The sequence below is a fragment of the Camelus ferus genome, chromosome 6, assembly GCF_009834535.1.
Source record: "Camelus ferus isolate YT-003-E chromosome 6, BCGSAC_Cfer_1.0, whole genome shotgun sequence".
In the NCBI taxonomy this organism is placed as follows: Eukaryota; Metazoa; Chordata; class Mammalia; order Artiodactyla; family Camelidae; genus Camelus; species Camelus ferus.
In genome coordinates, this window is record NC_045701.1 from 27,660,310 (window position 1) to 27,686,092 (window position 25,783).

General features: G+C 36.0%; 1 protein-coding gene across 1 annotated transcript; it reads left to right on the forward strand.

Annotated features, from left to right (window-relative positions):
• The first annotated feature begins 343 nt into the window (after positions 1-343).
• On the forward strand, positions 344-25,173 carry LOC102503819 (rho GTPase-activating protein 11A). The gene is made up of 12 exons (XM_032481557.1): positions 344-1,189; positions 4,324-4,394; positions 6,202-6,298; positions 6,825-7,078; positions 7,729-7,892; positions 8,061-8,207; positions 14,661-14,735; positions 15,417-15,581; positions 18,447-18,576; positions 19,065-19,173; positions 22,116-22,254; positions 22,663-25,173. Exons 1-12 carry the CDS (start codon positions 1,061-1,063, stop codon positions 24,240-24,242), a joined length of 3,060 nt encoding a protein of 1,019 aa, XP_032337448.1. The 5' UTR covers positions 344-1,060; the 3' UTR covers positions 24,243-25,173.
• The last annotated feature ends 610 nt before the right edge of the window (positions 25,174-25,783 follow it).

Genomic DNA, 25,783 nt, shown 5'->3' on the forward strand with positions numbered 1-25,783 from the left:
AAAGGACCTTTAGCCCCGGCCGAGGTATGCAAAACTGAGAACGAGGTGTCTATTACATTTCCTCGAATATATTGTCTCAGGCGCAGGCGAGGGGTTTTTAAATACATGACAAACGGTATTTTCCTCCAAAAAAAAAAAAGGCTAACAAGGAGCAAGTGGAACTCATGTTTCTTTTCATGTTTCTTAGTTCTGCCAGCCACACCCTTCGTGATCTCCTCTTCAACCGTAACCTACTAGACAGGCAGCTCCTGGCCACCCTCCGGGGTCCTGATTTTGAAAAGAGGAGCGGACCAATCAGAGTGCGGAGCGCTGTTTGGCGCTGCCATTTGAGCCTGGGCTGGGGCCGAGGTTGGGCGGGTCGCAGGGGCTCCGGGTGTCGGTAGACGCGGTGTGGCGGAGGCATGGGGAGAGCCGTCGGACTTCAGTGAGCGCATCGGCATGTGCTGGCCGGGGAGCCCCGGCAGGCTGATGGGGGAGGGAAGGAGCAGTCTGTGAAACGGCGGCGACCAGCCCGGGCGGGGACCGGGACTGGAAGAGGCGCCTGAGCAACCGGCTGGTCCGGCGGCTGGGCTAGGGTCGGGGGGCGCGGGAACGCAGGGGCAGGCGCCCTGCTGAGCTGGCCGGGGCAGGAGGGGACGAGGGGAAGGGTCTTGTTTACGTTTCGGAGAGAGACGAGGGCAAAGGAAGGTTTGGAGGAAAGTGGCCGAAAGTGGTGAGAAGCTGGTTAACAGGCGTGGTACTGGGAACCGAAAGGGAGAAAGAAGGGAGGTCTGTGTAAGTAGCCGAAAGGATCGAGTGACAAGAAAGAAGGCCGGTGTAAGTGAAGGAAAGGTGAGGTGTGGCTAGGTCAAAGGGCTAAGAGAAGGCGGTCGGTGAAAGTGTATAGGTCAAGGAAAAAGTTGTGGAAGTGGCTGGGGGCCGTGGCCGGAAGAGTGCCAGACGTGGCCGGAAGGCAACAGAGCTGAGCGCAAAACTGAGAGTGTTTGGAAGTTGGAAGACTTGGTGGCGAACGAGGGTCAGGACTCAGATCCTGCCCCGGAGAGTGGGCGACGTGTCCGGGATGTGGGATCAGAGGCTAGTGCGGTTGGCCGTGGTACAGCAGCTCCGTGCTGTCTATGGCATTAAGGTTAAGGGTGGCCGTGGGCAGTGCGATCGCAAGAGACTGGAAACAGCAGCAGCGGAAATAGTGGTAAGTTCTGGGGAAAGAGGTTTACGTTTTAAAAAACGCGGCGGCGGGGGGCCGGGGGGGAGGGCACCCTCTACCATCACTTGTTATCAGGTCATACTAAAATGTTCCTTCGTGGATTCAAAGGAGAATGGGTTAAGTGTGTCAACCTCAGGAACACTGACATTTTGGACTAGATAATTCGGGGGTCGTTGGAGTTAGCTGTCCTGTGCATTGTAGGGTGTTTAGCAGCGTCTCTGGCTTCCACGCACTAGATGTCAGTAGCATGTCCCAGTTGTGGCAATTAAAAATGTCTCCACTTACTGCCAATGTATTGTTTTTTGAACAAATTGCACGTAGGAAGGGAGTCAAACACTACCTCACCACCACTGTTTTAGAGTAAGATTTGGAGAGGGACAAGGGGTGCCAGTACATTTTCTAAATAAACCAGTAGATGAGAAAGTGTCACCGCATTAGAAACAGACCATTATTCTGCTGATAATTGACCTGCTGATAATAATTTTATGTTCACCAATTTGAAACAAAAAACATGCTTTCTCCTTGGCTTTATCATACTTTTGAGACATTAAAGCTGTTTGTTTGTTTCTTTGTTTTTTAATGAGTAAATTGAGAAGCCATTGTGGAATGATTTAGAAGCATTTAATGGTTTAGGTGGGGCGGATTAAGGTAATGGGATTTTGAATGAGATTTTCATATCTGTACAGAATCATCAAGAATTTCATTGTGAATAATAAGTTGACTATAAGGCATTTTATTTTCAATTTATTTGCCTAATTATATGGTGCTTTCTAAATACTTAGAAATGAAAACTAAAAATTAACTTGCATAACTGAATAGTTTATAGTTTCTGAAAGAAAATAGGTGCTTGGAGAAGAAAACTAACAAATAATTTCATACCTCTTGATAACTTACAAAATTCTGGGGAAATTATTTTTGTTCTTTGCAACATAATGGCAACAAATTTATTTATATTTAAAAACTGAATGATTTCTTCTGAATGTAAAATTGGCTTTCCAAGATCTCAAATGTAGTAGGTTTTGTAAGTATATGAAAGAATTTGTACACAGATTTTTTTCTCACTCCTTAAGAAAAACTGACACTTGCCTTTAGAGTCAGACAGACCTGAGTTTGAATCCTGCTCTACTCTCTTGGGCTACTTGTCCTGAGCTTCAGTTTCCTACTCTATAAAATAGGAACAATGGTTATCTCTCCTTGGGTTCGGTGATTTTAAAAATGATAAAATCTGTAGATAAAACTAGCACAGTACCTGTCACAAGCCACTTAGTCAACTAATGATAGTCGTTTTGATAATCAGTGGTTTACATCTTAGTTAGCAGTCGTGCTAGAAACCCTAATAAAAGTATTCTAATAAGTACAGAAGATCATCATGTTACAGGAATGAGATCTAACATGTTAAGCAAGTATTTGAAAACTAGATTTCTTTAGCATTTTGGTGTTTGTTATCTAATGATATTTTTGAGTCTTTAAGAAAAGTGCTAGAAGTCTTTTAAAGGTATTTTAAATGGTAGTCTAATATATAAAATTTTAAAAGCATGTTATTAGTTTTATTTTATGAGATTACATTCTAGCACTTGTTTGTGAAGTCAGTTGAGACTAATGAGACTTGGAAAAAATCTGAATTCTAGTTATATATGACATTTGTAAACTTAGAATCAGCTTCAGCATCTGATACATTTTTGCATTTTGTTTGGTTGCACAGTATCAAGAAAATTCTGATTACCCAAATAAGGAGTTGCCCATGATAACTTTTTTTAGTAGCTCACCTTGAAATGATAATTGTAACAGCAGCAAATATTCTTTGAATTCTTGCTGTCAGACGCTGATGTTTTACATCGTTTAATTCATTTAATTCTCTCTATAATTCTATGACTTAAGACATATGTAAGGATGCTGAGGCATAGAGAATGATTTTTTGATTCAGATCACTCAGCTAATACGTGGAAGAGCCAAGGTTTTAAAGCCTGGCAGTCCTGACTCTAGGAGCCTGCTTTCTTATGCACTGTACTATACAGTCTTTTCTATATTCATCAATTAAATTGAGCCAGATGCTTGAAAAAAGGACTAGTAAAATTTGTCAAATCACTTAGAATGCTGAATGGCATGGATTGATCAATATAATCGTATTGATTATAAATAAAATATTAAGTAAGATGCTCTTAAAACATAAGTGCTTCAAGAGCATTCATGGAAAGCAGATGCATCTAAGCTAAATTAACATTTGTGAGACTAGGTGTGCCCACATAGCTAATTTTACATAAGCAGATATATACAGGTGTGAATTTATTTTTAAGTCCAAGGCAAAGCTACAACCTTCTTAATCAGTGACTCATTTTTAAGAAGTTTGAATGTATGCCCAAAGATCGTGGCAGATTCTTTATCCAGAGGTGTACAGAAACATAACTAACATACCAGTGTACTCTTGGAATATTCAAATGTATTAAAATTTGAATATGAGTAATACATTTGAATGTGACTTATTAAAAATGGTTTTCAAAGTATGAAATGAAATTTGAATTAAATATTTTTGCAGAATCCCTACCTTGGGTACCTCAGAACAGTTTGAGTAGTGCTCTCCCATAGAGTATGGAAAAGATAATCAGGTCTCCAAGTAACCACCCTGATATAATGTTAGGAAGTACCCACTAAGTGACAGGAATTACTGTTATCAGTCAATTTAGCCTTTTGTCCAAGTTAGTTTTTATGATGTGACCAACAGAAAGTTTAAGATCAGTATTTATATAGTTACTGAAGGAAATTAGTATTTTTCCAGAAATGTTAGTGTTTGTGTTTTGGGCCAAATTCTGTTTAAGAATTTCCTGGCTGAACACTAAATGATTTGATTTTCTATTATGGGATTGGAAACTAACAGAATTTGCTACATTGCTTCAGGCAATGCCCTAACTTGACCATTTTTGTACTCCCAGCACCTAACATAATGTGGAGTAAAAAGTAGTTACTTTTTAACAAATGTGCTTGATATAATTGTTTTCTGTCTTGATTGAGAGATTATTTCTGCTATCTTGTTTTATTTGTTAGGTTTTTAATTTGCCTAATGTTTAAGACAACATACATTTTATGTAATATTTGTGTTAGAGTAACTGAATTTGTCATTTTAGGGTAAAATATTTGGAGTACCTTTTAATGCATTGCCCCAGTGTGTTGTACCAGAATATGGACATATTCCAAGGTAAGCAAAGTTTGAAATGAAGAATAAATATTTCAAACTGGTATTTGAATGTTTAGTTGATTGACTCACACAATTAGTTGGAACTAGCAAATGATTTTATTTCTCAGCATTAACTAATGTGAAAGTTGTTTTTAAACTTTTGCATATTTTAACTTTTTAATTTGTACACTCATTTTCAGGTTTGAATTTTAAGGTTCAGTGATGAATAAATGTTAGAAAGCAAATTATTATTGTTCTGTTAAGTCAGTTTTCAGTTGTAGCCAATTTTTTCACTGTAGTTCTGATTATAGTCAGTAATACACTAAACTACCAATTCAGTTATAATTTTAGTATTTTTTGTTTTAGAAATGTTGACTAAAAGAATATTTAAGCTCAGATATTAGAGTATTTGTCAATGTAAATTATGCAACACTTGAGTCTTTCTGTGTCACTATCTGTAAATACTCTTTTGAACTAAATACATCAGAAATTACTAGGGAAGTTTATATCTTAAGAAAACAGTTTAAAAATTCATGTAAAGAAATTATCTTAGCTATTACTAATTTATTTCCCCTCTATCCAAAGTAGGATTCATTCTGGCTACCACAGTCCAATAACTTAGGTTTTTAATTGATGCATGGTCCAAAAGCATTTGTTGAACACTTCCCTGCCTTAGAACAGTTTCCCCTCATTCAGCCTAAAGGTACAGATTCACAATCTTCATGAAGTAACCACTTACTATTTTACTTTTAAATGGCTTATACATGGCTATTTTATGATGATTTTCAACATTTGGAATCCCAGTCACAACCCTAATAATAATGACTAAATCTTTATTATAATGTCTTTGCCTGCCTCTTGAAAGGAAAAAAAAAACTTTTCTGTTGATTACCCTCTGCAACACTGAGCCCCTGTGCACCAGTACAATGCCTTCATTTGCTTGCAGCTGATATCCATTCAGATTTGTTGTTACCAGCTATTAATATTAACTATGTATCTGCAGCCAATACTGATTGTTAAAAATTGTTCAGTATAAAGAAATTGAGCACATACCTCTAAATATGAGAATTGTAAGGACTGGGATATATCTGACTTTCTGAGAGGTAATGTTGATGAGGGAAAAACCTTGCCTTATTCTTGGGCAAATGTAATAGATGGTAGGTTTTCTAAGTTTTGTATGCTGGGCAAGATCACCTGTGGAGAGAGTAAAGATGAAGAAAAGGAGAAGGCCTTAGACAGAGCCCTGGGTGATCCTAGGGTGTAGAAGTCTAGGAGAAGAAGAGGAGCCAGAAAAGAAGTTGGAGGAGGAACAGTCAGAGAGACAGCAAGAAAACCAGAAGTGTGTGAAAAAGAATATTTTTAAGATCATCAGGGAATGGTCAAGGGTGTCGGATGCTAGTAGGACAAGCAAGATGAAGACAATGAATTGACCATGGACTTGGCAAGGCGTTAGTGACCTTGATGGAGTAACAGGGATGAGTCTGACTGCAGAGATTTGAGCAAAGGCTGGCATATGAAGAAATGAACGCAGTTAAAAAAAAAAAAATCTTATGCTCTGAGCAGAAGCAAAGAAATGGATTAAGATAGACAAGGATGTAGGGTTGAGCAGGTTCATTGAAGTTATGAGTGAAAAGATGGGTGTTCGAGAAGAATTCAGGAAGCAAGAAGGAAAACTAAACGTAACCTGTTTATCATAGAGGTTAAAGGGATTTGTGGCATCAGAGCTCCTGAAAGGGGTGTAATACTTAGTCTGCTTATATAGTTTGGCAGGAGAATAGGATTTAGTGAGATATGTATCTTGCCACCTGAAAAGAGTTCTTTCTTTCAGTTTTCTTGTTGATGCTTGCACAAATTTAGAAGAGCATATTCATACAGAAGGGCTTTTTAGGAAATCAGGATCTGTTATTCGTCTAAAAGCACTAAAGGTAAGCATATTCTTGAACTATAATTTTTCATTTGTACCACTTTTTGATATGGTCTTTAGGATTGAAATGTTTAGAACTGTTACATGAATTATTGATAGAGATTGAATTTGCAAATAGGTTTTTTCATGGCAGACAAACCTTTTTGCTTTTTCCAAAATGAACTGTATATCATTTATATAATGCTTTTTAAAAAATTGAGGTATAGTTGATAAATAACGTGTACAACTTGATGTTTTGAAATATATACACGTTGTGAAATGATTGTTATAATCAGTGCTATTTATATAATGCTTTAAAAGTTTAGCGAGTACTCTCAAATCCATGGCCCTTGTTTCTATAATGTACTATATGAAATGAAAAAAATTTTTTAATTTTGTTTTTAGCATTCTGAAAAGGAGTGATATATACTGAAACAAGAGTTAAGAGAAATTTATTAAAGAAAACTCTTTAGAGTATAAGAAAGGATACTTTATTTGCAACAAACCCTTTTGCCCCCAAATGCTCAAGATTATTATATTTATTTCAGAATAAGCTGGATCATGGTGAAAGATGCCTGTCTTCTGCACCTCCCTGTGATATTGCAGGACTCCTTAAGCAGTTTTTTAGGGAATTGCCAGAGCCCATTCTCCCCGCTGATCTGCATGAAGCACTTTTCAAAGCTCAACAGTTGAGAACAGAGGAGAAGAACACAGCTACATTGTTGCTCTCCTGTCTTATGGCTGACCACACAATTGATGTATTAAGATACTTCTTTAGCTTTCTCAGGAAAGTTTCCCTTAGGTATGTACTAATTAAGTCTTGGGAGATGATAGTTTAATTTCTCAACTACCTAGATTTACCTTATGATAATAAATTAAATTTTATTTGGAATGGAAATTTTTCTTAAAAATACTATAGTTTTCCTTACTATAAGAATTATACTCTGTATAATTTATAATTTAAAAAACAGTATACCGAATAATTTAATATTTCCTTTCTGTCCTAGAGTTGTCATTATGAATGGCTTAATGGCTTATTGATGTTTATAGGATTCTTAGTCCACTGAAAGGCTTCAGATTACTGTGTTTTTAAATATTTGGATTTTTTGCTTTTCAGATTTGTCCCTTCTTGCTGTCATTGAGCCTGCTTGTTCTAGACATACTTCAGTACCTTGAATTTTCTATGTGTGGGTTTGAAACTCAAAGAGACATGTTCAATTTGTGTGGAACAACAAAGTGTGGACTCAATGGGTAGCAGTGTTTTTATGACATAGATTTAAGCACACAGAAGCTGTGTATTTCTGGTTCTGTCTTGTTTCAAGCCAATTATGTAGATGGGTAGATGAAGAGTAGCTGTATTTTGACTTGTGTTTAATCGATAAAGTAAGAGGTCTTTAAAACGTGCTCAATATGTTATTTTAACTCTGTATTTTTATTTTGGGCTCATTCAAGGTCCAGTGAGAATAAGATGGATAGCAGCAATCTGGCTGTAATATTTGCACCAAACCTTCTTCAGACAAGTGAAGGACATGAAAAGATGTCTGCTAACACAGAAAAGAAGCTACGATTACAGGCTGCAGTAGTGCAGACTCTCATTGATTGTGCATCAGATATCGGTAAGATGCAGTTGCCTTATTATTAAGTAATGGGATTTGTTTAAATGAGGGAGATTCCAGCTTCTTCTAAGTGAATTATGAAGACAATTGTTAGAAGGTGGCTATGTGCTATTTCAACCTCTTGAGGGGGAGTAAGGAAAGATCTTAATTATGAACATTTTTGTTTAGGGCATGTTCCAGATTTTATCCTAGAAAAGATACCAGCTATGTTGGGTATTGATGGTCTCTGTGCTACTCCATCACTAGAAGGCTTTGAAGAAGGTGAATGTGAAACTCCTGGTGACTATAAGAGAAAGCGAAGACAAAGTGTAGGAGGTAAGCGGCGGTGGCAGTCCCGGCTATGAAGGTACAGCAGTTTGCCTTTGCCTGAAATGCATTTGAACATTAAAAAGCATAAGCTATGGTGTATGTCTTTTCAGGGCTTATAGCATCATTGGAAAGACATGATGTATGCATGTGAAAAGTAAAAATGGCAACACAACCTAATACTACATGTTTGATCTTTAGCACAAACATAAAATGTGTTCATAGGAGAAAAGTTCCCTGGCTGTAATGACCCAGGAACTCTTCAAAGAGAAGGTCAAACTGAACCTTCTTGAGGAATGAGTAGAATCTAAGGGAACTGGGTGGAGGGTCAGAATATTTGTATCCTTTTCTAGATGAGAGGGATGCTCTGAAGAAAGATTTGCGTGAGGCAGAAGTGATACATGTCTGTGTCTATAAATACGAAAATCATGACCCGAGAGGTTCATCCTAGGGATTGGGATGGTACTATGGTGAGCGTGATGTCAGGCTGAAGAATTAGAACATTAAGCTGAGTATTAAAGAAGCATTGAAGTTTTGAGGAGAGGCATACCACGATTAAACTGTTTTAGAAAATCATCTGGTTTGGAGAATTGAGACTTGGAGGTGAGGAGGATAGTCAGAAATGTGTGTCAATAATCTAGGTATGAGATCGTGATCTGAAATAGTGCTGTGAATTAGTCAGGAGAATGAACTAAGTAATGAAGGAAACATTACCAAGGAAGAATCAAAAAGAACCAAAGTTTCCTCATGGTGGAATCAGTCATAAGACTTACTATCTTCTTCATCTAGAAGACTGAGGCCATTCCTCCTCCAGTTGCCTTAGGACATTTCTTATCTTTTGAGTATCAGAGCCAGTTGCTATTACCTGTCCCGTTCCTTTTTGAATCTTCTGGCTTGTATGATAGTGTCTCCTTCTGTTTCTTCTTGCCTCCTTTGTAGATTCCCCTCATGCCTTCTGTGTTCATCTCTTAGGGCTACTGAAACAAAGTACCGCAACTGGGCAGCTTGAAACAACCAAAATGTATTGTCTCATAGTTCTGGAAGCTAGATGTCTGAAATCCAGGTGTTGTCTGGCCCACGGTCCCTCTGAAACCTATGAGGGAGAACTTTTTCTTGCCTCTTCTAGCTTCTAGTGGTGGCTGTTGATTCTTGCATTCTTTGGCTTGTAGCTGTATCACTCCAATCTCTGACTTGGTCATTTCATGGCAGTCTCTCTAGGTGTCTTTCTGTCCAACTTTTCCTCCTGTAGTGGCACCTGACACACTGAATTAGGGCCTACCCCAATGACCTCATTTTAACTTGAGTTCATCTGTAAGGACCCTAATTCTAAGTGAGGTCACATTCACAAGTACTGGGAGTTAGGACTTAAGCATATCTTTTTGGAGGATTCAGTTCAACCCATAAACCTTCCTACCCCAAATTTAGATATTGTTAGACACCAATCACCTTCATTACCTTTTCCCTTTTATAATTTCACACATCCTACAGTTTTACTTATCACGTCTAAGTAGATGAGCTCTGGATCTCTACCACTGTTGTCCCACAAATGTCAGTTCTGTTTCAGTTACAGCCTCTACTAGGCAGACATCTTTACTTCTGTTTTTCCTTGGTGCTTTATGCTCAGCCTTTCGAAATGATCATCTTCACCTTCTTAAAACTGGTTTTGCTGGAATTTTTTTTTTCAGTTTACAGCACCACCATTCTCTTATCACGTGAGCTTTAAACCATGGGTGCCTTTTATTACCATCTGTATTCACAGTTTTCATGTCTTATAAGATTCTATCTGCAGTGTTTACTGTAAGAATTTCCTTCTTGGTCTTTGTGCTTCCTCCTTGAATCTGCTCTGCCTATTGCTGTCAAGGCTGATATTCTTAACATATAACTCTAATCACATATCTCACGTGCATAACGTTCAGAAACTTCCATTAATAATACTGACATTTGTAGCCTAACATTAAAGACCTTTCATAGGGCTGCTTTACCGTGCCTTTCTACTGTTTCCTGTCTCTCCTTGAGGTGGTCTATACTTTAGTCAAACTGCTTTCTTTATTCATTGTTTTTTTAGACACTTTGTTCTTTTGCTTATACTTTTTATTGATATATTTTTACTTCTATCTACCCCTGCTGTTCAAATAATATCCACTAGCTAAACTCTAGCCTAAATGTTTTACCCAGCAAGCTTCTCCCTTCCGTTTTAAAAATTATTTATTTTTATTGAGTTAACATTGGTTATAACATTATATAAGTTTCATGTGGACATTATATTTTGACTTATGTATACACATTCAAAAGTTTATGCTCGCCACCAAAAGTTTCCTTTCCATTCGTCACTGTACAGTTAACCCCCTTTACCCGTTTCTCCCTTCCCCATCCCCCTTTCCCTCTGGTAACCACAACTCAGTTCTCTGTATCTGTGTGTTTGTTTTGGTTTGTTTGGTTTGCTCATTTATTTTGGTGTTTTGTTTGTTTGTTTTTAACTCCACATATGATTGGAATCATATGGTATTTTTCTTTCTTTGTCTGACTTGTTTAATTTAGCATAATACCCTCAAGATCCATCCCTCTTGTCACAAATGGCAAGATATTGTCCTTTTTTATGGCTGAGTAGTATTCATGGTGTGTGTGTGTGTGTGTGTGTGTGTGTGTGTGTGTGTGTTCATATGTGTGTGTATGTGTACTACATCTTCTTTATCCATTCACCTATTGAAGGACACTTTGGTTGTTTTCTTACCTTGTTTATTGAAAATAATTCTGCTATGAACATAGGGGTGTATATGTCTTCTAAAATTAGTGTTTTTGTATTCTTTGGATAAATACTACTCTGAAATGGGGTAGCTGGAATCATGTGGTGGTTCTATTCTTAATTTTTTGAGGCGTTTCCATATTTTTCATAGTGGCTGCACTAATTTACATTCCCACCAGCAGTGTATGAGGATTCTCTTTTCTCCACAGCCTCTACGACACTTATTATTTCTTGCCTTTTTGATAGTAGCCATCCTAACAGGTGTAAGGTAATATCTCACTATGGTTTTGATTTGCATTTCTGTAATAATTAGTAATGTTGAACATCTTTTCATGTACCTGTTGGCCATCTGTATGTCTTTGGGAAAATGCCTATTCAGAACCTCTGCCCATTTTTAATTGGGTGGTTTGTTTTTTTGTTGTTGGATTGTATGAGTTCTTTATATATTTTGTATATTAATCACTTATCAAGTATAAGATTTGCAAATATCTTCTCCCATTCAGTAGGTTGTCCTTTTGTTTTGTTGATGGCTTCCTTTGCTGTGTAGAAGCTTTTTAGTACTCCCATTTGTTTATTTTTGCTTTTGTTTCCTTTGACCAAAGAAACATCCAGAAAGACATTAAGACTGATATCAAATAGCTTACTGCCTGTGTTTTCTTCTAGGAGTTTTATGGTTTCAGGTCTTACGTTCAAGTCATCCATTTCTAGTTGATTTTTGTGTATGGTGTAAGTGGTCTAGTTTCATTATTTTGCACTGGTTGTCCAATTTTCCCAATACCACTTATTGAAGGGACTGTCCTTTCTCCATTTTATGTTCTTTGTTCCTTTGTCATACATTAATTGTCCATATATATGTGGGTTGATTTCTAGGCTCTCAATTTTGTTCCATTGGTATGTGTCTGTTTTTCTGCCAATACTATGCTGCTTTGAATACTATAGCTTTGTAATTCTAATCTATGAACATAATATCTTTCTGTTTCTTTGTCTTCTTCAGTTTCTTTCAACAGTGTCTTGTAGTTTTCAGTGTTCAGGTCTTTTACCTCTTTGGTTAAATTTATTCCTAGGTACTTTATTCTTTTTGTTGTGATTGTAAGTGGGTTTGTTTTCTTAATTTTTCTTTCTGCTCGCTCATTGTTACTGTATAGAAATGCAACTATACAGATTTTTGTATATTGATTTTTTTGTACCCTGCAACTTTACTGTATTTGTTTATTATTTCTAAAACATTTTTGGTGGAGTCTTCAGAGTTTTTTAATATATGTATATATATAAAGTCATTGGCGAATAATGACAGTTTTACTTATTCCTCTCAATTTGGATAGCTTTTTTTTTTTCCCTTGCCTAGTTGCTCTGGGACTTCCAATACTATGTTGAATAAGAGTGATGAGAGTGTGCATCCTTGTCTTGATCTTACAGGGAAAGCTTTTATCTTTTTGCTATTGAGTATAATGGTGGCTGTGGGTTTATTGTAAATGACCTTCATTATGTTGAGGTACGTCCTTTCAATACCCGTTTTATTGTTAGTTTTTTATCATAAATGGATGTTGAATCTTGTAAAATTCTTTTTTTGCATCTATTGATGATCATATTTTTTTATCTTTCATTTTATTAATGTGGTGTAACTTGTCTGTTGGTTTGTGGGTGTTGAGTCATCCTTGCATCCCTGGGATAAATCCCACTTCATGATGGTTTGTGATCCTTTTAATGTAATATTGTATTCAGTTTACCAACATTTCTTTGAGGATTTATTCATCTATGTTCATCAGAGATACTGGCCTGTAATTTTCTTGTGTGTTGTCTTGTCTGGTTTTGGTATCAGGGTAATTTGGTCTCATAAGAGAGTTATTAGCAAGTGTACCCTCCTCTTCAGTCTTTTGGAAGCATTTGATGATGGGTATTAAATCTTCTTTGAATGTTTGGTGGGAATTCATCTGTATTTTTTCCCCCCTTTATCTTCTTTGGTCCAGTAGTTGTTCAGTAGCATGTTGTTTAGTCTTCACATATTTGTGATTTTTCCAGCTTTCTTATAGTTGATTTCTGGTTCATACCATTGTGATTGGAAAAGATGATTTCAGTCTTCTTAAATTTACTGAGACTTGTTTTGTGTCCCAGCTTATGGTCTGTCCATGAGAATGATCCATGTGCTCTTGGGAAGAATGTGTATGCTGCTGTATTGGTGTGGGATGAACTATATAAATCTATTAAGTTCACTTGGCTAATTTTTTCATTTAAGGCAGCTATATCCTTGTTGACTTTCTGTCTATCATTGAGCTAAGTGTGATGTTAAAGTTCCCTACTGTTAATGTGTTGCTGTCAATTTCTCCCTTTAGGTCTATTAATAATTGCTTTTTATATGCTTTATATATTTTAGCATTCCTATGTTAGGTGCATATATTAACTGTTTCCTCCTGATGAATTAACCCCTTTATCATTATATAATGTCCACTTGTATTTCTTGTTACCTTTTTTGGCTTGAAACCTTTTTTGTCTACTATGAGTATAGCTATACCTGATTTCTTTTGGCTGCCATTTGTTTGGAGTATCATCTTCCGTTCCTTCACTTTGAGCCTATGTTTGTCTTTAGAGCTGAGATGAGTCTCCTGGAGGTAGCATAGAGTTGGGTCTTGTTTTTTAATCCATCCAGCCATTCTGTGTTTGACTGGTAAATTCAATTTATTTACATTTTCAATGATTATTGATAGATGAAGCCTTAGTATTGCCATTTTGTCTTTTGTTTTCTGGTTGTTCTGTATCTCCATTGTTTCTTTTTCTTTTGTGTTTCTGCCGCCATTTTGGTTTGGTGGTTTTCTATGATGTTTTTCTCAGTTTTCTCTTATGTTTTGTGTCTGCTCTAGTTTTACATTTGGTGGTTACTATGAGGTATGAATAAATTGTCTTGTAGATCAAAGAATCCTTTTCCTGCCGATAGCATCTTATCTTCATTTGCCTTACAGATTTGTTGGATGACTAAATACCATACTTAAGAGAACCTTTAGCTAGTTTACCTGTCCCCAAGGATTCTTGACCCCCTAAATCTATCATACTGCTGCCAAAGTGACTTTTCTAAAGTGCAGAGATGATGATTTTGCTCCTTTTTACCTTTGGAGAAGTTCAGGTTCTTCAAAATAACATACAGGCCTTGTTCTGCCTTTACTTATCTGCCTAGTATAAGACTTATCTCTTATCATATCCATCATTCAGTGTTTGCTCTATGAGTATCAAAGTCCTGGTTTCTAGTGTGCATAAATTCTGGGGTTTTTTTTTAACATGCCTTTACATATACTAGTCACCTTGTCTGAATTCTATCTTCCTACCTAATCAACACCTACTAAATCTTCAGAACACTGTCCAGATTTTATTTCCCTTACAAAGCTTCTTCTCTTGTTGCCATTTCTTCCCTTTCTCAAAAAGTAATGACTTCCTCTTCTATACTCTTTCTGTACATTATACATCCTTGTTTTACATTTAATTCTGTATAGTATGACTTCTTATTTATTTATATTTTGAGAGTTATATGGGTATAAGTGGAGAATGGAATAAAAATAGATATATTCCTGTTTGGAATAATTCCTTTTAAATGACCTTAAGTGACTTTAAAACATATACGCTGATATAAACTTAGATGCTATAAGACCACAGATATCAATATGAATTATTGTTGAAAGAGGTAAATGTTAAGTTATAATTGATTATATGATTATATATGCCTTGCATTTCAGATTTTGTTAGTGGAGCATTAAATAAATTTAAACCTAATAGAACACCCTCTATTACACCTCAACAGGAAAGAATTGGTAGGTATATATATATTTACTTAAATGAAAATTTCTATATATTATGCAAAAATTATTACATAATTTATTTTAATCAATTCCAAATATAATTTTCAGTGGAGATATTATACTATAATATTATTTTATGACATTGCTAATTACATTGGATATAATGAACCTAAAATCATAGGTAAGAATTTATTTTAGTCTATTGTTATATCTTTGATATTCTAAGTCACATTCTTTTATAAGTTGGATGCCATTGAACATGTGAAAATAACTCAATCTCATTTTTACTTTAGAACCAGAAGTTTATTAGTGTTTGTTCCAATTTTTTATCTTGGTTTGCTTGTGGCTGAAATTATTCAACCCAGTAACAGAAAATGTGATTATTTGTTTTGTTTTCCAGACTGAGGACATTAACTGTTAATACTCAGTTATGATGAAAAGCAAAAATAATTTTTAGATCTGTTTTTGTTTCAATATCTTGGTTATACTTTTTCTTCCCTATTTAATACTCTTTAATGTGAATTATATGCATCTTTTAGTCTGTTTGGTTTAAGTTACAACTATTTGCTAAGAATCTTGACATATCCCCTTAGTTTTGGGTTAGCTCTAAGTAATAACTTTATAAGAAGAAATTATATAAAGTGTTTGTATTTTATCAACTCTGTGGGAGAAATAACAATTTTTTTTTTCCAGCCCAGCTATCCATATCACCAACAGTTCTTACGCCAAATGCTAAGCGTAAACTGCCAGTAGATTCTCATGGTTTCTCAAGTAAGAAAAGGAAGTCCATCAAGCACAATTTTAACTTTGATTTGTTGCCGAGTAATCTCTTCAGTAGCAGTTCTACACCAGTATCAGGTAGCAAATAGAATTTATATAATTGGGCTGTAAATATTAATATGAGTACCTATTCTGGGCAAAGTACTATTTCATATTAATACTACCCTTTAGGACCAAGAGCTTTATTCTCTGTTTTATCAAGTTTCTGAACTTTTATAAAGTCCCCTAACTTTTAAAATAGACATTGGTTTAGTATAATTGTGTGTGTGTGTGTGTGTGTGTGTGTGTGTGTGTGTGTGTGTTTGTGTTTGTTTTACAGCCATGCCTAGAAGGTTAGGGGCTTCCATGAATAGCACCAGTGCTCAGGTTTTACGTGATGAGACATCCTGAATTCTACTTTAGTCACTTCTGGCTCTGTAGCTGTCACTGGGTTGCTGTCTCCTGTTGAGGTCTCCAGTGTTTGAGCACTTCTGAATCCAGTTGTGGGGGTAGTTTCCACTGGAGTAACCATTGTGGGTTACAGTTTAGGGGGTGGTATTTTTAAAGTTTTATACTCAAATAGTTTTTACAAATAGCTTTAAAAACTTTGTTTATGCTGTTCCTTATGGCATGATTTTCATATCCCTTACCAGCTCGATCATTTTATTCCAAATGAACTACAAATTTCTAATGTGGCCAACAAGAGCCTCCAGAGAAAAGTATAATATAATCATGCTAATTTGAATACCAAATTTCTTTGCTAGTGTGGTTCTGGACTGAGTTGCCTCCTTTAGCAAGTCTAGAATACAAGTTGGCTCATATTAACCTTATGATGAACCCAAAATGAAATGAAACCCTATCTAAACTCAGAGTCTTCCATCTCATGTTTGTCTCACATTTAGTCAAAATGTGAGTGGTCTCTGATTGTTTTAGATTTTTTTGGTCTCAAACAATGTTAAGAGTTTTATATTGAATTTACTAACTAGGTTATGAGGTCTTCTTCCCAAGAGCCTCTCTTTTGTTTCTATTATCTGTCCAAAGGGTTTATATTTTCCTTGTTTGTTTTATTAAAAAGTTGAACAGAATAACAACTTGGTCTCCATGGCCCTTTACCAGTTCTCTATGGTTCATTAAAGTGTAATGAAGAACTCTGAAGCTACGTCTAGAGTTCTTTCAGTATTCACAGTTTAGAGACTTACACCCTTAAAGTAACTTAGTGTTGTTTTTTTTTTTTTTAATATTTAAAAGCTTTCCCACTTTGGAGGACTATTTCCAAATGGCAGATGTGAATCGTAGTTCTCCCTGCCTTTGTTCATTAGCAATATGACATCTTGCCCAAGAAATGAACCTGCTGATTCCTTTTCTCCAAGCTCCCCAAAATAGACTAACTGTTCTTGTGTTACTGTAACAGTATGAGCCTACTTACCCAATGCATTTTTTTATAGAAAAAAAAAATTAACAGGTTCAGCATCAGTAATCCTATTATTTTAACTCACCAGTTTTCTTTGACCCTACTTTCTCAGCCACAATTCAATTAATTCCATCTGCAAAACTGGAAATGGTTTGACTTCTAAGTTTAGATTATAACAGATACGATGCTTTTTTCTTAATGTATAAAGGCAACAATATTAACCTACAATCCATAGAGTACTGATTTATAATTTTTTCTTGGATGTGTTATAACTGTGCATTATTCCATGTGTTCTGGCTGTGCCTCCTTGTCACCACTAATAGATTTTCAAGGTGACTAGACTGCAGCCCTGGCATAAAGCTGTTTATGTCACACTGCATATATTATTTTGCCTCCAACATATTTTTTAGCCAAATGCACCCCAAAGTCAGTGTAATGGTTGTATTATTTTCTGTTTTTTTTTAACTGAACTGAAAAGACATTGCTATCTCTGTTTGGGAACCAGTGTAAATTCTTTGTCAGTACCAACAGTAAGTTGAGAGGGTTCATGTTTGTTGAGTGTATCCTGGGTAATATTCAAGCGTAACTCAACTGTATATGGAGCCTTTGCTCATAACTTTTTTTTCCTAATTTTTTTTATTATAGTTAGTTTCATGATACAGTGTTAAATAACTTATTCAAAATGAGCTGTTGTAGCCTCCAGTTGTTAGCACAGAACATGGCAGTAGCCAAGTGGTTAGGTGTGTGTTCTAGATCATCAAGTGTTTTTTTGTTTGTTTGTTTGTTTAGCATTTTTTCCCCAGAACTTCACGTAAAAACTTTTTAAGTTTATATTTTAAATTATTTTTTCGGGAAGAGTTAATTAGGTTTTTATTTTTTTTTTAGTGGAGGTACTGAGGATTGAACCCAGGACCTTGTGCATGCTAAACATGCACTCTACCACTGAGCTATACCCTCCCCTCCTAGATCATAAGTTTATGTTTGTTTACAAAAAATATTGGATAAATTACACTCCAGAGTCAGGTGGACAGCAGTTGGCTAACAGGTGTATACTGGATACTCAGATACTAAATTGTTTTCAGTAGTTTATTTTTGATAATAGCATTAATTAATCTTATGTAGTAGGTTCTGTGCTAGGCATTTTACGTACATTACAGTAATATTTATATTCACCATAGAAGTCCATTTTCAGAGCCTAAAGCCATTTAGTAAATAGTGGGACAAACTCAAGTCTGTCTGTCTTGAAACCTTGCTCTTTCTCTAATCTGCAACAATGCCCACTCCGCCTGTAATATTAAAAGATCCTTAAAGCAAACTCTAATATAAAAGTAATGTTTAATCTGACCTTTAATTGGCAACTAAAATGTAGGAAATTGATACTATTTTTAGCTAAATTGGGTTATTTAATCCCTGAAAATTCTAAGCAGAAATTATGTGATTTTTGATGTTGTTTAGGGGTGGAAATTAAGACTTTGACTCTAATTGCTATTAATATTTTATACTTAGAAGAGAAAATAAGTATTGTGGTCTAATACGTGTGGTTATTTTTATAGTTCACTTTGATACAAGCCCAGAAGGGTCATCTCAGAGTTCGCTCTCTCCTGTAGCCATCAGTGGAAACCATTTGATCAGTACAGGTGTGCTAAGGCGAAGTAAAAGGATTGCAAGCAAAAAAGTTTGCAGGTAATTTATCCATTTATTTTGTTTTCATTGGATAAAAATTTGGTATATATAGTTAATAAAATATTTTGTGTCTTCCTACTGAGAATCATATTTGAATCAATTTTTAAAAATCCCATTTGCCTTTACAATCTTTACATATAAAGTGCACTTTATATATCCTCCAGAGAAAGATTCCTAATTTGAGTCAATTTGCTTGCTTAAAATCCTATTATATGTTGATGTGTATAATTTTAAAATTTCCTGTTAATATATAAAGCTAGTCTATTCTAATGATTCTGGTTTATAAGTGACTTATGATAAACAGGAAAGATCATTTTTATGTGCAAATACAATATATTCATACATGGTATCTCAAACCTTAAACCTAGAAAATTGTTACTCTGTTCAGTTACTAACAATGTGATTTGCTCTGGACTCCCATTTTATTTTGTAGGAATTCCTCCAGTTCTTATGCTATAAACTGATGTTCTTAATTACACTCTTTCTAGGGTGGAATCGGGAAAAGCAGGCTGTTTCTCTCCTAAAATCAGTCGTAAAGAAAAGGTTCGAAGATCTCTTCGTTTGAAATTTAGTCTAGGGAAAAGTAGCAAAGATGGAGTAAGTGTCTTCCACCATTTCATTTATGTTTATATTAGCATAAAGCTGAAGACTCGATGCTAAAAGACACTCTTATCCCTGCCTTCCCCTCATCTACTCTCCCATTCTCTCCTCCTTCATACCAAACTCTGACACTTGAGTTGTTATCTCCTGTTCCTCCTTTTCTATTCTGCTGAAATCACTTCCAGGGAGGTTTTCATCCCCAGCAGTCACTGAAGCAGCTCTGAACTAGGTCACCCATGAATTCAGCGCTGCTAAAACCAGTGGACAGATACCAGCCCTTGTTAGACCTGATGTGTCAGCAGCATGGAACCTGGCTGATGGCTCGCTCCTCTTTGGCATACTTTCTTTCCTTGCTTCAAGGACACTTTAGTCTCATGCTTTTCTTCCCCCTTTGCCAGTTAATTTTCTAATTCTTTTACATTGGAGTGCTCAAAGCTTTGCCCTTGGATTTCTCTTTCGCACTCCACTTATTCGAGGTGGTCATCAGCTCCAAACATCTTGTATTTACTTAAGATGTCAAGTTTATATCTCTAGCTCTCCTGAACAACTTGACTGTTTAATATCTACCTACTTGACCTCCCTACTTGCGTGTTGATCCAGCAGACATCTCGATTGTGACCTGCCCCAAATAGAGCTTCCGAGATGCGTTTCTTCACTGCTGCTATTTCTCCAGTCCCCCTCCCCACCACCGCGCTTGCACCTGCAGTCTTCACCATCTCAGTTATGGCAACTCATTCTTCCAGTCACTTAGGCCAGAAACCATGCAGGCATTCTTGACCCCTCACTCTCTCTCGTATGGACCGTCTAAACCATTAGGGAGTCTTGTCTAACTTCTGCTTTCAGAATCCATCCAGACTGACCTATTCTCACTGCACTATATTTCTAACCTCTAAGTTTTTGTCACCTGGAGCTTGGATTACTATAATAAACTCCTATTAGTAGGTCTATCTGTTTCTACCTTCCTGCAATACTAGAGCCAAGATTATCCTCTAAAAACCAGCGTTAAGGCATGTCACTTCTCTGCTTAGAACTCTCCAGGGACTCCTTGCTTCACTCTGGGGGCGGGAAGGAGGGCGGGAGGGGAGCCAAAGTTCCCACACTGAGCTGCAGTGCTGTGGTGGTCCGCTCCCCGCCTCCCTCTCCAGCCCTCCTCCTGCCACTCTCCCTTGCTCACTCAGCTCCAGTCACTTGCCTCCTTGCTGCTTCTCGAGTGGGCCAGACCTTGCTTTGTTCAGCCTTAGAGACTGCACTAGCATTTTCCTCTCCCTGGAATGTTCTTCCCCCTATACCTTCATGACTCTCACTCTCATTTTTCTTTTCTCACAAATCATCTTCTGATCACTGTGTTAAACATCACCCCCCCACACTTTACCACTCCATGTCCCTCTTACCCTGTTTTTCTTTTCTCCATAGCACTTTTTACCTTATGTATTGTATATTATACATTATAATTTACTGTCTGTCTTATTGTGCTTTACATCTCCCTATTGAGAATGTAAATTCCATGTGGGTAAGATTTTGGTTTGTTTTTTTGTTTTCTTTCACTCTTGTGAACAGGCCCTTGCACAGAGTCATAACAAAAAAAATTTTTTTAAGTTAATGTGTGAGCCAGTTCTTACTTACATATTTGTTTATTTATTGAAGTAGAGTTGATTTACAATGTTGTGTTAGTTTCTGGTGTACAGCACAGTGATTCAGTTATGTGTGTGTGTATAATATATTCTTCTTCACATTTTTTTCCATTATGGTTTATTATAGGATATAGAATATAGTTCCCTGTGCTATACAGTAGGACCTGGTTTATTTTATATAGTCATTTGTATCTGCTAATCCTAAACTCCTAATTTATCCCTCTCCTAACCTCTTTCCCCACCAGTAACCATAGTTTGTTTTCTGTGTATGTGAGTCTGTCTGTTTTGTAAATCTTCATTTGTATAATACTTTAGATTCCACATATAGGTGATATCATATATTTGTCTCTGTCTGACTTACTTCACTTAGTATGATAATCTCTAGGTCCATCCATGTTGCTGCAAATGGCATTATTTCATTCTTTTCAATGGCTGAGTGGTATTCCATTGTGTGTGTGTGTGTGTGTGTACGTACGTATTCATCTGTAGTAGATGTATATTTAGTTTGTTTCTGTGTCTTGGTTATTGTAAATAATGCTGCTGTGAACATCGGGGTGTGTGTATCTTTTTGAATTAGAGTTTTCTCTGGTTAGAGAATTTCTCCTCTGGCCAGGAGTGGGATTGCTGGATCATATGGCAACTCAATTTTAGTTTTTTAAGGAACCTCCGTAAGTTTTCCATAGTGGCTGCACCAATTTACATTCCCACCAACAATTTAGGAGGGTTACCTTTTCTCCACACCCTCTCCAGCATTTATTTGTAGACTTTCTAATGACGGCCATTCTGAGTGGTATGAGGTAATACCTCATTGTAGTTTCGATTTGTACTTCTCTAATAATTAGCGAAGCTGAGCATCTATTCATGTGTCTGTTGGCCATCTGTGTGTCTTTTTTTGAGAAATGTCTATTTAGGTCTTCTGCTCATTTTTTGATTGGGTTGTTTTTTTGTTATTGAGTTTTATAAGCTGTTTCTATTATTTTGGAAATTAAGCCCTTGTCAGTCACATCTTTTGCAAATATTTTCTCAGTGCATAGTTTGTCTTTTCCTTTTGTTTATGGTTTCCAGCTGTTTTCATTTTAGATCATAAAATATCAACTAGTAGGCAGGTCAAATGCTTAGATTTTTCATCAGCATGCATGCGAGGATGTTGTGTTTGCTATAAAATTGTTCCTCAATTATATATATATATATTTTTTTTTAATTAGCTGTAGAGGATTTTGATAACTACCAAATTTTACTTTATCTTCATATATTGAATTAACTAGGATTATTTCTTAACCAAGACTTTTCAACTTTTTTTCTGTACAGAATGCATGTCCTGATGTCAATAGATCTGAAAATGTTGGTCGACGACTTGCAAATCAACAAAGTTTAAAAAATAGGATTGAATCTGTAAAAACAGGTCTGCTTTTTAGCCCAGATTTGGATGAGAGATTAACAAAGAAAGGTACATATACAGGATATTGTTAGAATTTTACCCTAAAAGCCTATGCTAGTTTTTTTTTTTTTAACATTACTTTACATTTGATTGAGATATAATTGACATATAACCTTTAGTTGCTTTTTTAATGATAAAATATATTAAGTAATCTACTGTTCTAGAAATTGAAAATTTGTGTTTGGATAGTGAAAATATTCGAATTGGCAGTGTATTTTTCTGTGAACAGTTGGAGGATCTTTATAAATGTATATATCAAAATGTTTGACATATTTATATATAAAATTATTTCTTTTAACACAAATCTTTAATTTATTGGAATTAAATGCTTAGTATTTAATTTGTCACGTATTTGAATAATATTTCACAACTAGGTCAAATGTAAATGATTAAAAACACTGAACTGCTTTATTTTAGGTTCAAAAAAGATTAGTAAGTCTGAGGAAAACTTATTAACTCCAGAGCGACTAGCTGGAACAAGTCATCGAATGTCTTGGACAGGACCAAGCAATTCAAGTTTTCAAGAAATAGATGGAAATGAAATTTCTCCAATAGATGGAAGTCTTGAGGTAGCAAACTCTTCTTTGGAGCCTGATATGATAGTTGAAAAATCGTCTGTTAGCTCATATGAGCTCACCCCTTCTAATGTACACAATAAGCATAACAATGTAACTGGTAGCTCTCTTAGTGGGGATGAAAATAACTTGACCACAAAGACTGTGGTGAAAATTCAGAAGGCATTTTCTGAATCTGGAAGCAATCTTCATGCATTGATAAATCACAGGCAGTCATCATTAACTAATGTGGGGAAAGTAAAATTCAATGAAACGTCTTCTATTGAATGTAGTCCAGAGGAAAATCTATTTGAAACTAGTAATTTGACTGTGATAGAATCAAATGAACACCACACTAGTAAAGATGAAAACAACTTTTTAGAAAGAGACTTCTCCCTACATCAAACTCAAAAATGGGACAGAGGAGCCACTGTAAAATGTTCCTCAACTCAGATGAAGACAGAACTAGAAAATGGCATTCATTCGAGTATACCAAAAGGTGAGTTAAGCAAGCAAGAACTATCCAGTGATGAACAAATAAAGAAACAAGAGTCCCCAAGGGATACACGAAATACTAAATTCGAGGAGAATGAAAACAGGATGGAAGAGAACTTACTGAAATGTGCACCTACTAGGGAGGGTGTGGCTGGCACCTCTTCCTCAGAGCAGGTTGCATATAACAGAACAAACTTGTCAAAACCTAGGCCTGTAAGAATCGTTAAACAGCAGTCACTGGTGGAAACATGTGACGGAACGGTTTCTGAACGCTTGCAAATGACAGAGCATGGAAAGGTTTCAGACCACATACAGTGGTTTAACCAGCTTTCTTTAAATGAATCAAGTAAGACAAAAGTTAAGTCACCTCTTAAGTTTCAGCGTACGCCGGTCCGTCAGTCTGTCAGAAGAATTAATTCTTTGTTGGAGTATGGCGGACAACCTACGAGGCATAAATTAGCAAGTCTTGGTGACGTTGCTTCTCCTCTGGTTAAATCAGTGAGCTGTGATAGTGCTCTTCCCTCTTGTACAGAAAGTACGTCGAAAGATTCCTGTATTCCACTTGCCAAATCAGGTCCTGGAGAACAGAAGTCTACATCATGCAAACAGTCAAATCTTGATACTCTTTCAAAATCTACAAAATTAACTTCTACAGCTGTCTTACAGATGAAGAGGCACCCAGACTCTGTGAATTCTTCTCTTGGGTCTACCCGAGTTTGTAAGCAGGAAGTGATATCTAACAGCCAAATTAAGGTTCCCTTGGATGATCTGACAAATCATGATATATTGAAATCTGTTGTAAGTAATGATATGGGCTTTTCTCCTGGCGTAAATAACAGGGTCCTTAGAAAGCCGTCAGAAAAAGAGAGGGTCTGGTATAAAGGTTCTCCAAAAAACCCTATTGGAAAAGCTCAACTACTGCCAACAAGTAAACCCGTAGACTTGTAATTGGTAAATGTTATACTTGTCGTTAATGTAAGTAAAATTAGTAGTTGGTGAGGTGACTTGCAAGGTAAGCTACGTGTTAGTTTGTAGCTCAGAATGATTGTTGTGTGATAGATTTTAATTTTACTCCACAAGCAACTTGGATTCTTAAGCTTGCATAAATGATGACTTTGTTTTTCTTAATCATGGCAATATTTAAACTATTTTTAATTTTATTGTAATCTCAAAGCAGAGGTTACCCTTCAACTTTTTTAAAGAAATTGTTGACTGGGATGATGAGAAATTAGTTTTTGAAAATTGCATGAATTTTATTTTTTAACATGTGATAGAATGAGTGGAATGAGTCGTGCCTATTTCATGTTACTCCTAAGGCAGATGACATTTCCCCAAGAAATGTCTAACACATAAAGGGCGAGATAAGCCCTGCAAATCTTATGTCTTGAGTTCTATTCATGTTTATTGTCTTTATCCGAGTCCCTAGAAATTAATTTGCTTCAATAGCATCTCAATCCTTTATTCCTTTTGGGGGAATGTTATTGGGTTTATATTGCCTATAGATGTGTACCATGTGTTCACTTGAACTAAGAATGGTGACTAATGCAGAATGACGACTCAAGTGTGCTCATATAGTATGATGCTGCAGAAGTTAACTGGTGAGTTTTAAGCCATACTATGTTTTTAAAGTTAATTTGCACAAATACGTTTGTATCTGTTTTGTCCAATATAGAATTTAAAATTATTTAAGAAGGAGTAATTAAGCTTGGAAGATTTTAATCAAGGTGATTCTCATGCAGATGCTTGGTTTTAGAATTTGAAATAGTTGATACACCTCTGTACATTTACCTTGGATTCTTACAAGAGCGTATGATGGTTTTGTCTTGTCTGTAAATGTTAATTTATTTAGCATAGACATTAAAAATGGACTTCTGGAAAATGACTTGCCTGCGACTCTAATGAAATTCAAAGTACCTTTTAGAATTTGACCCAAATTGTCAAGAAAATCTATCTAAATTTATATTTTAAATTATTAGAAATAGCAAATCTTTAAGAAAAGAGCAGTATGAGCAGAAGAGGGCATTCTCTAAGTTTTAAAGGAAGAAATTTGCCTTAGAGTCAACCACTAAAGATAGTTTTGCAGGTCAGTTGTTAGAATGCCACATTCAGAGGCTGGAGCAGAATGGAACTGCATGGCCCACTACTCAGCGCATGTGTACGTGCGAGGAATCTAAAGGCATCAGAGGTCTGCTTTACGAACTTCTACTTGATAGCAGTACATCGATTTTATTTCACAGCTGTTTCCTGATTCTATATTCATTACCTAGGAATCGACCCTTTAGTATTTGACTTATACAGAGACTGTAAAAATCTGTAGATATAAACATTATGTTTATCTGACATCAAAACAGGTTTTTAATATAGACTAGGTATGCATTAAAGATATTTATGGTATTTCTAATAGTAAGTGGATTTAGAAAATATAAATTCTGAGATATTTGTTATCTGGTTCAAAGCAATTTCTTAAGCTTCACTTTTAAACTTTTAAA

Coding starts and splice junctions, on each gene's coding strand:
- LOC102503819 (XM_032481557.1), top strand. CDS start 1,061: ATGTGGGATCAGAGGCTAGTGCGGTTGGCCGTGGTACAGCAGCTCCGT. Junction 8,208..14,660: donor GCGAAGACAAAGTGTAGGAG/GTAAGCGGCGGT, acceptor CTTGCATTTCAG/ATTTTGTTAGTGGAGCATTA. Junction 14,736..15,416: donor ACCTCAACAGGAAAGAATTG/GTAGGTATATAT, acceptor TTTTTTTTCCAG/CCCAGCTATCCATATCACCA.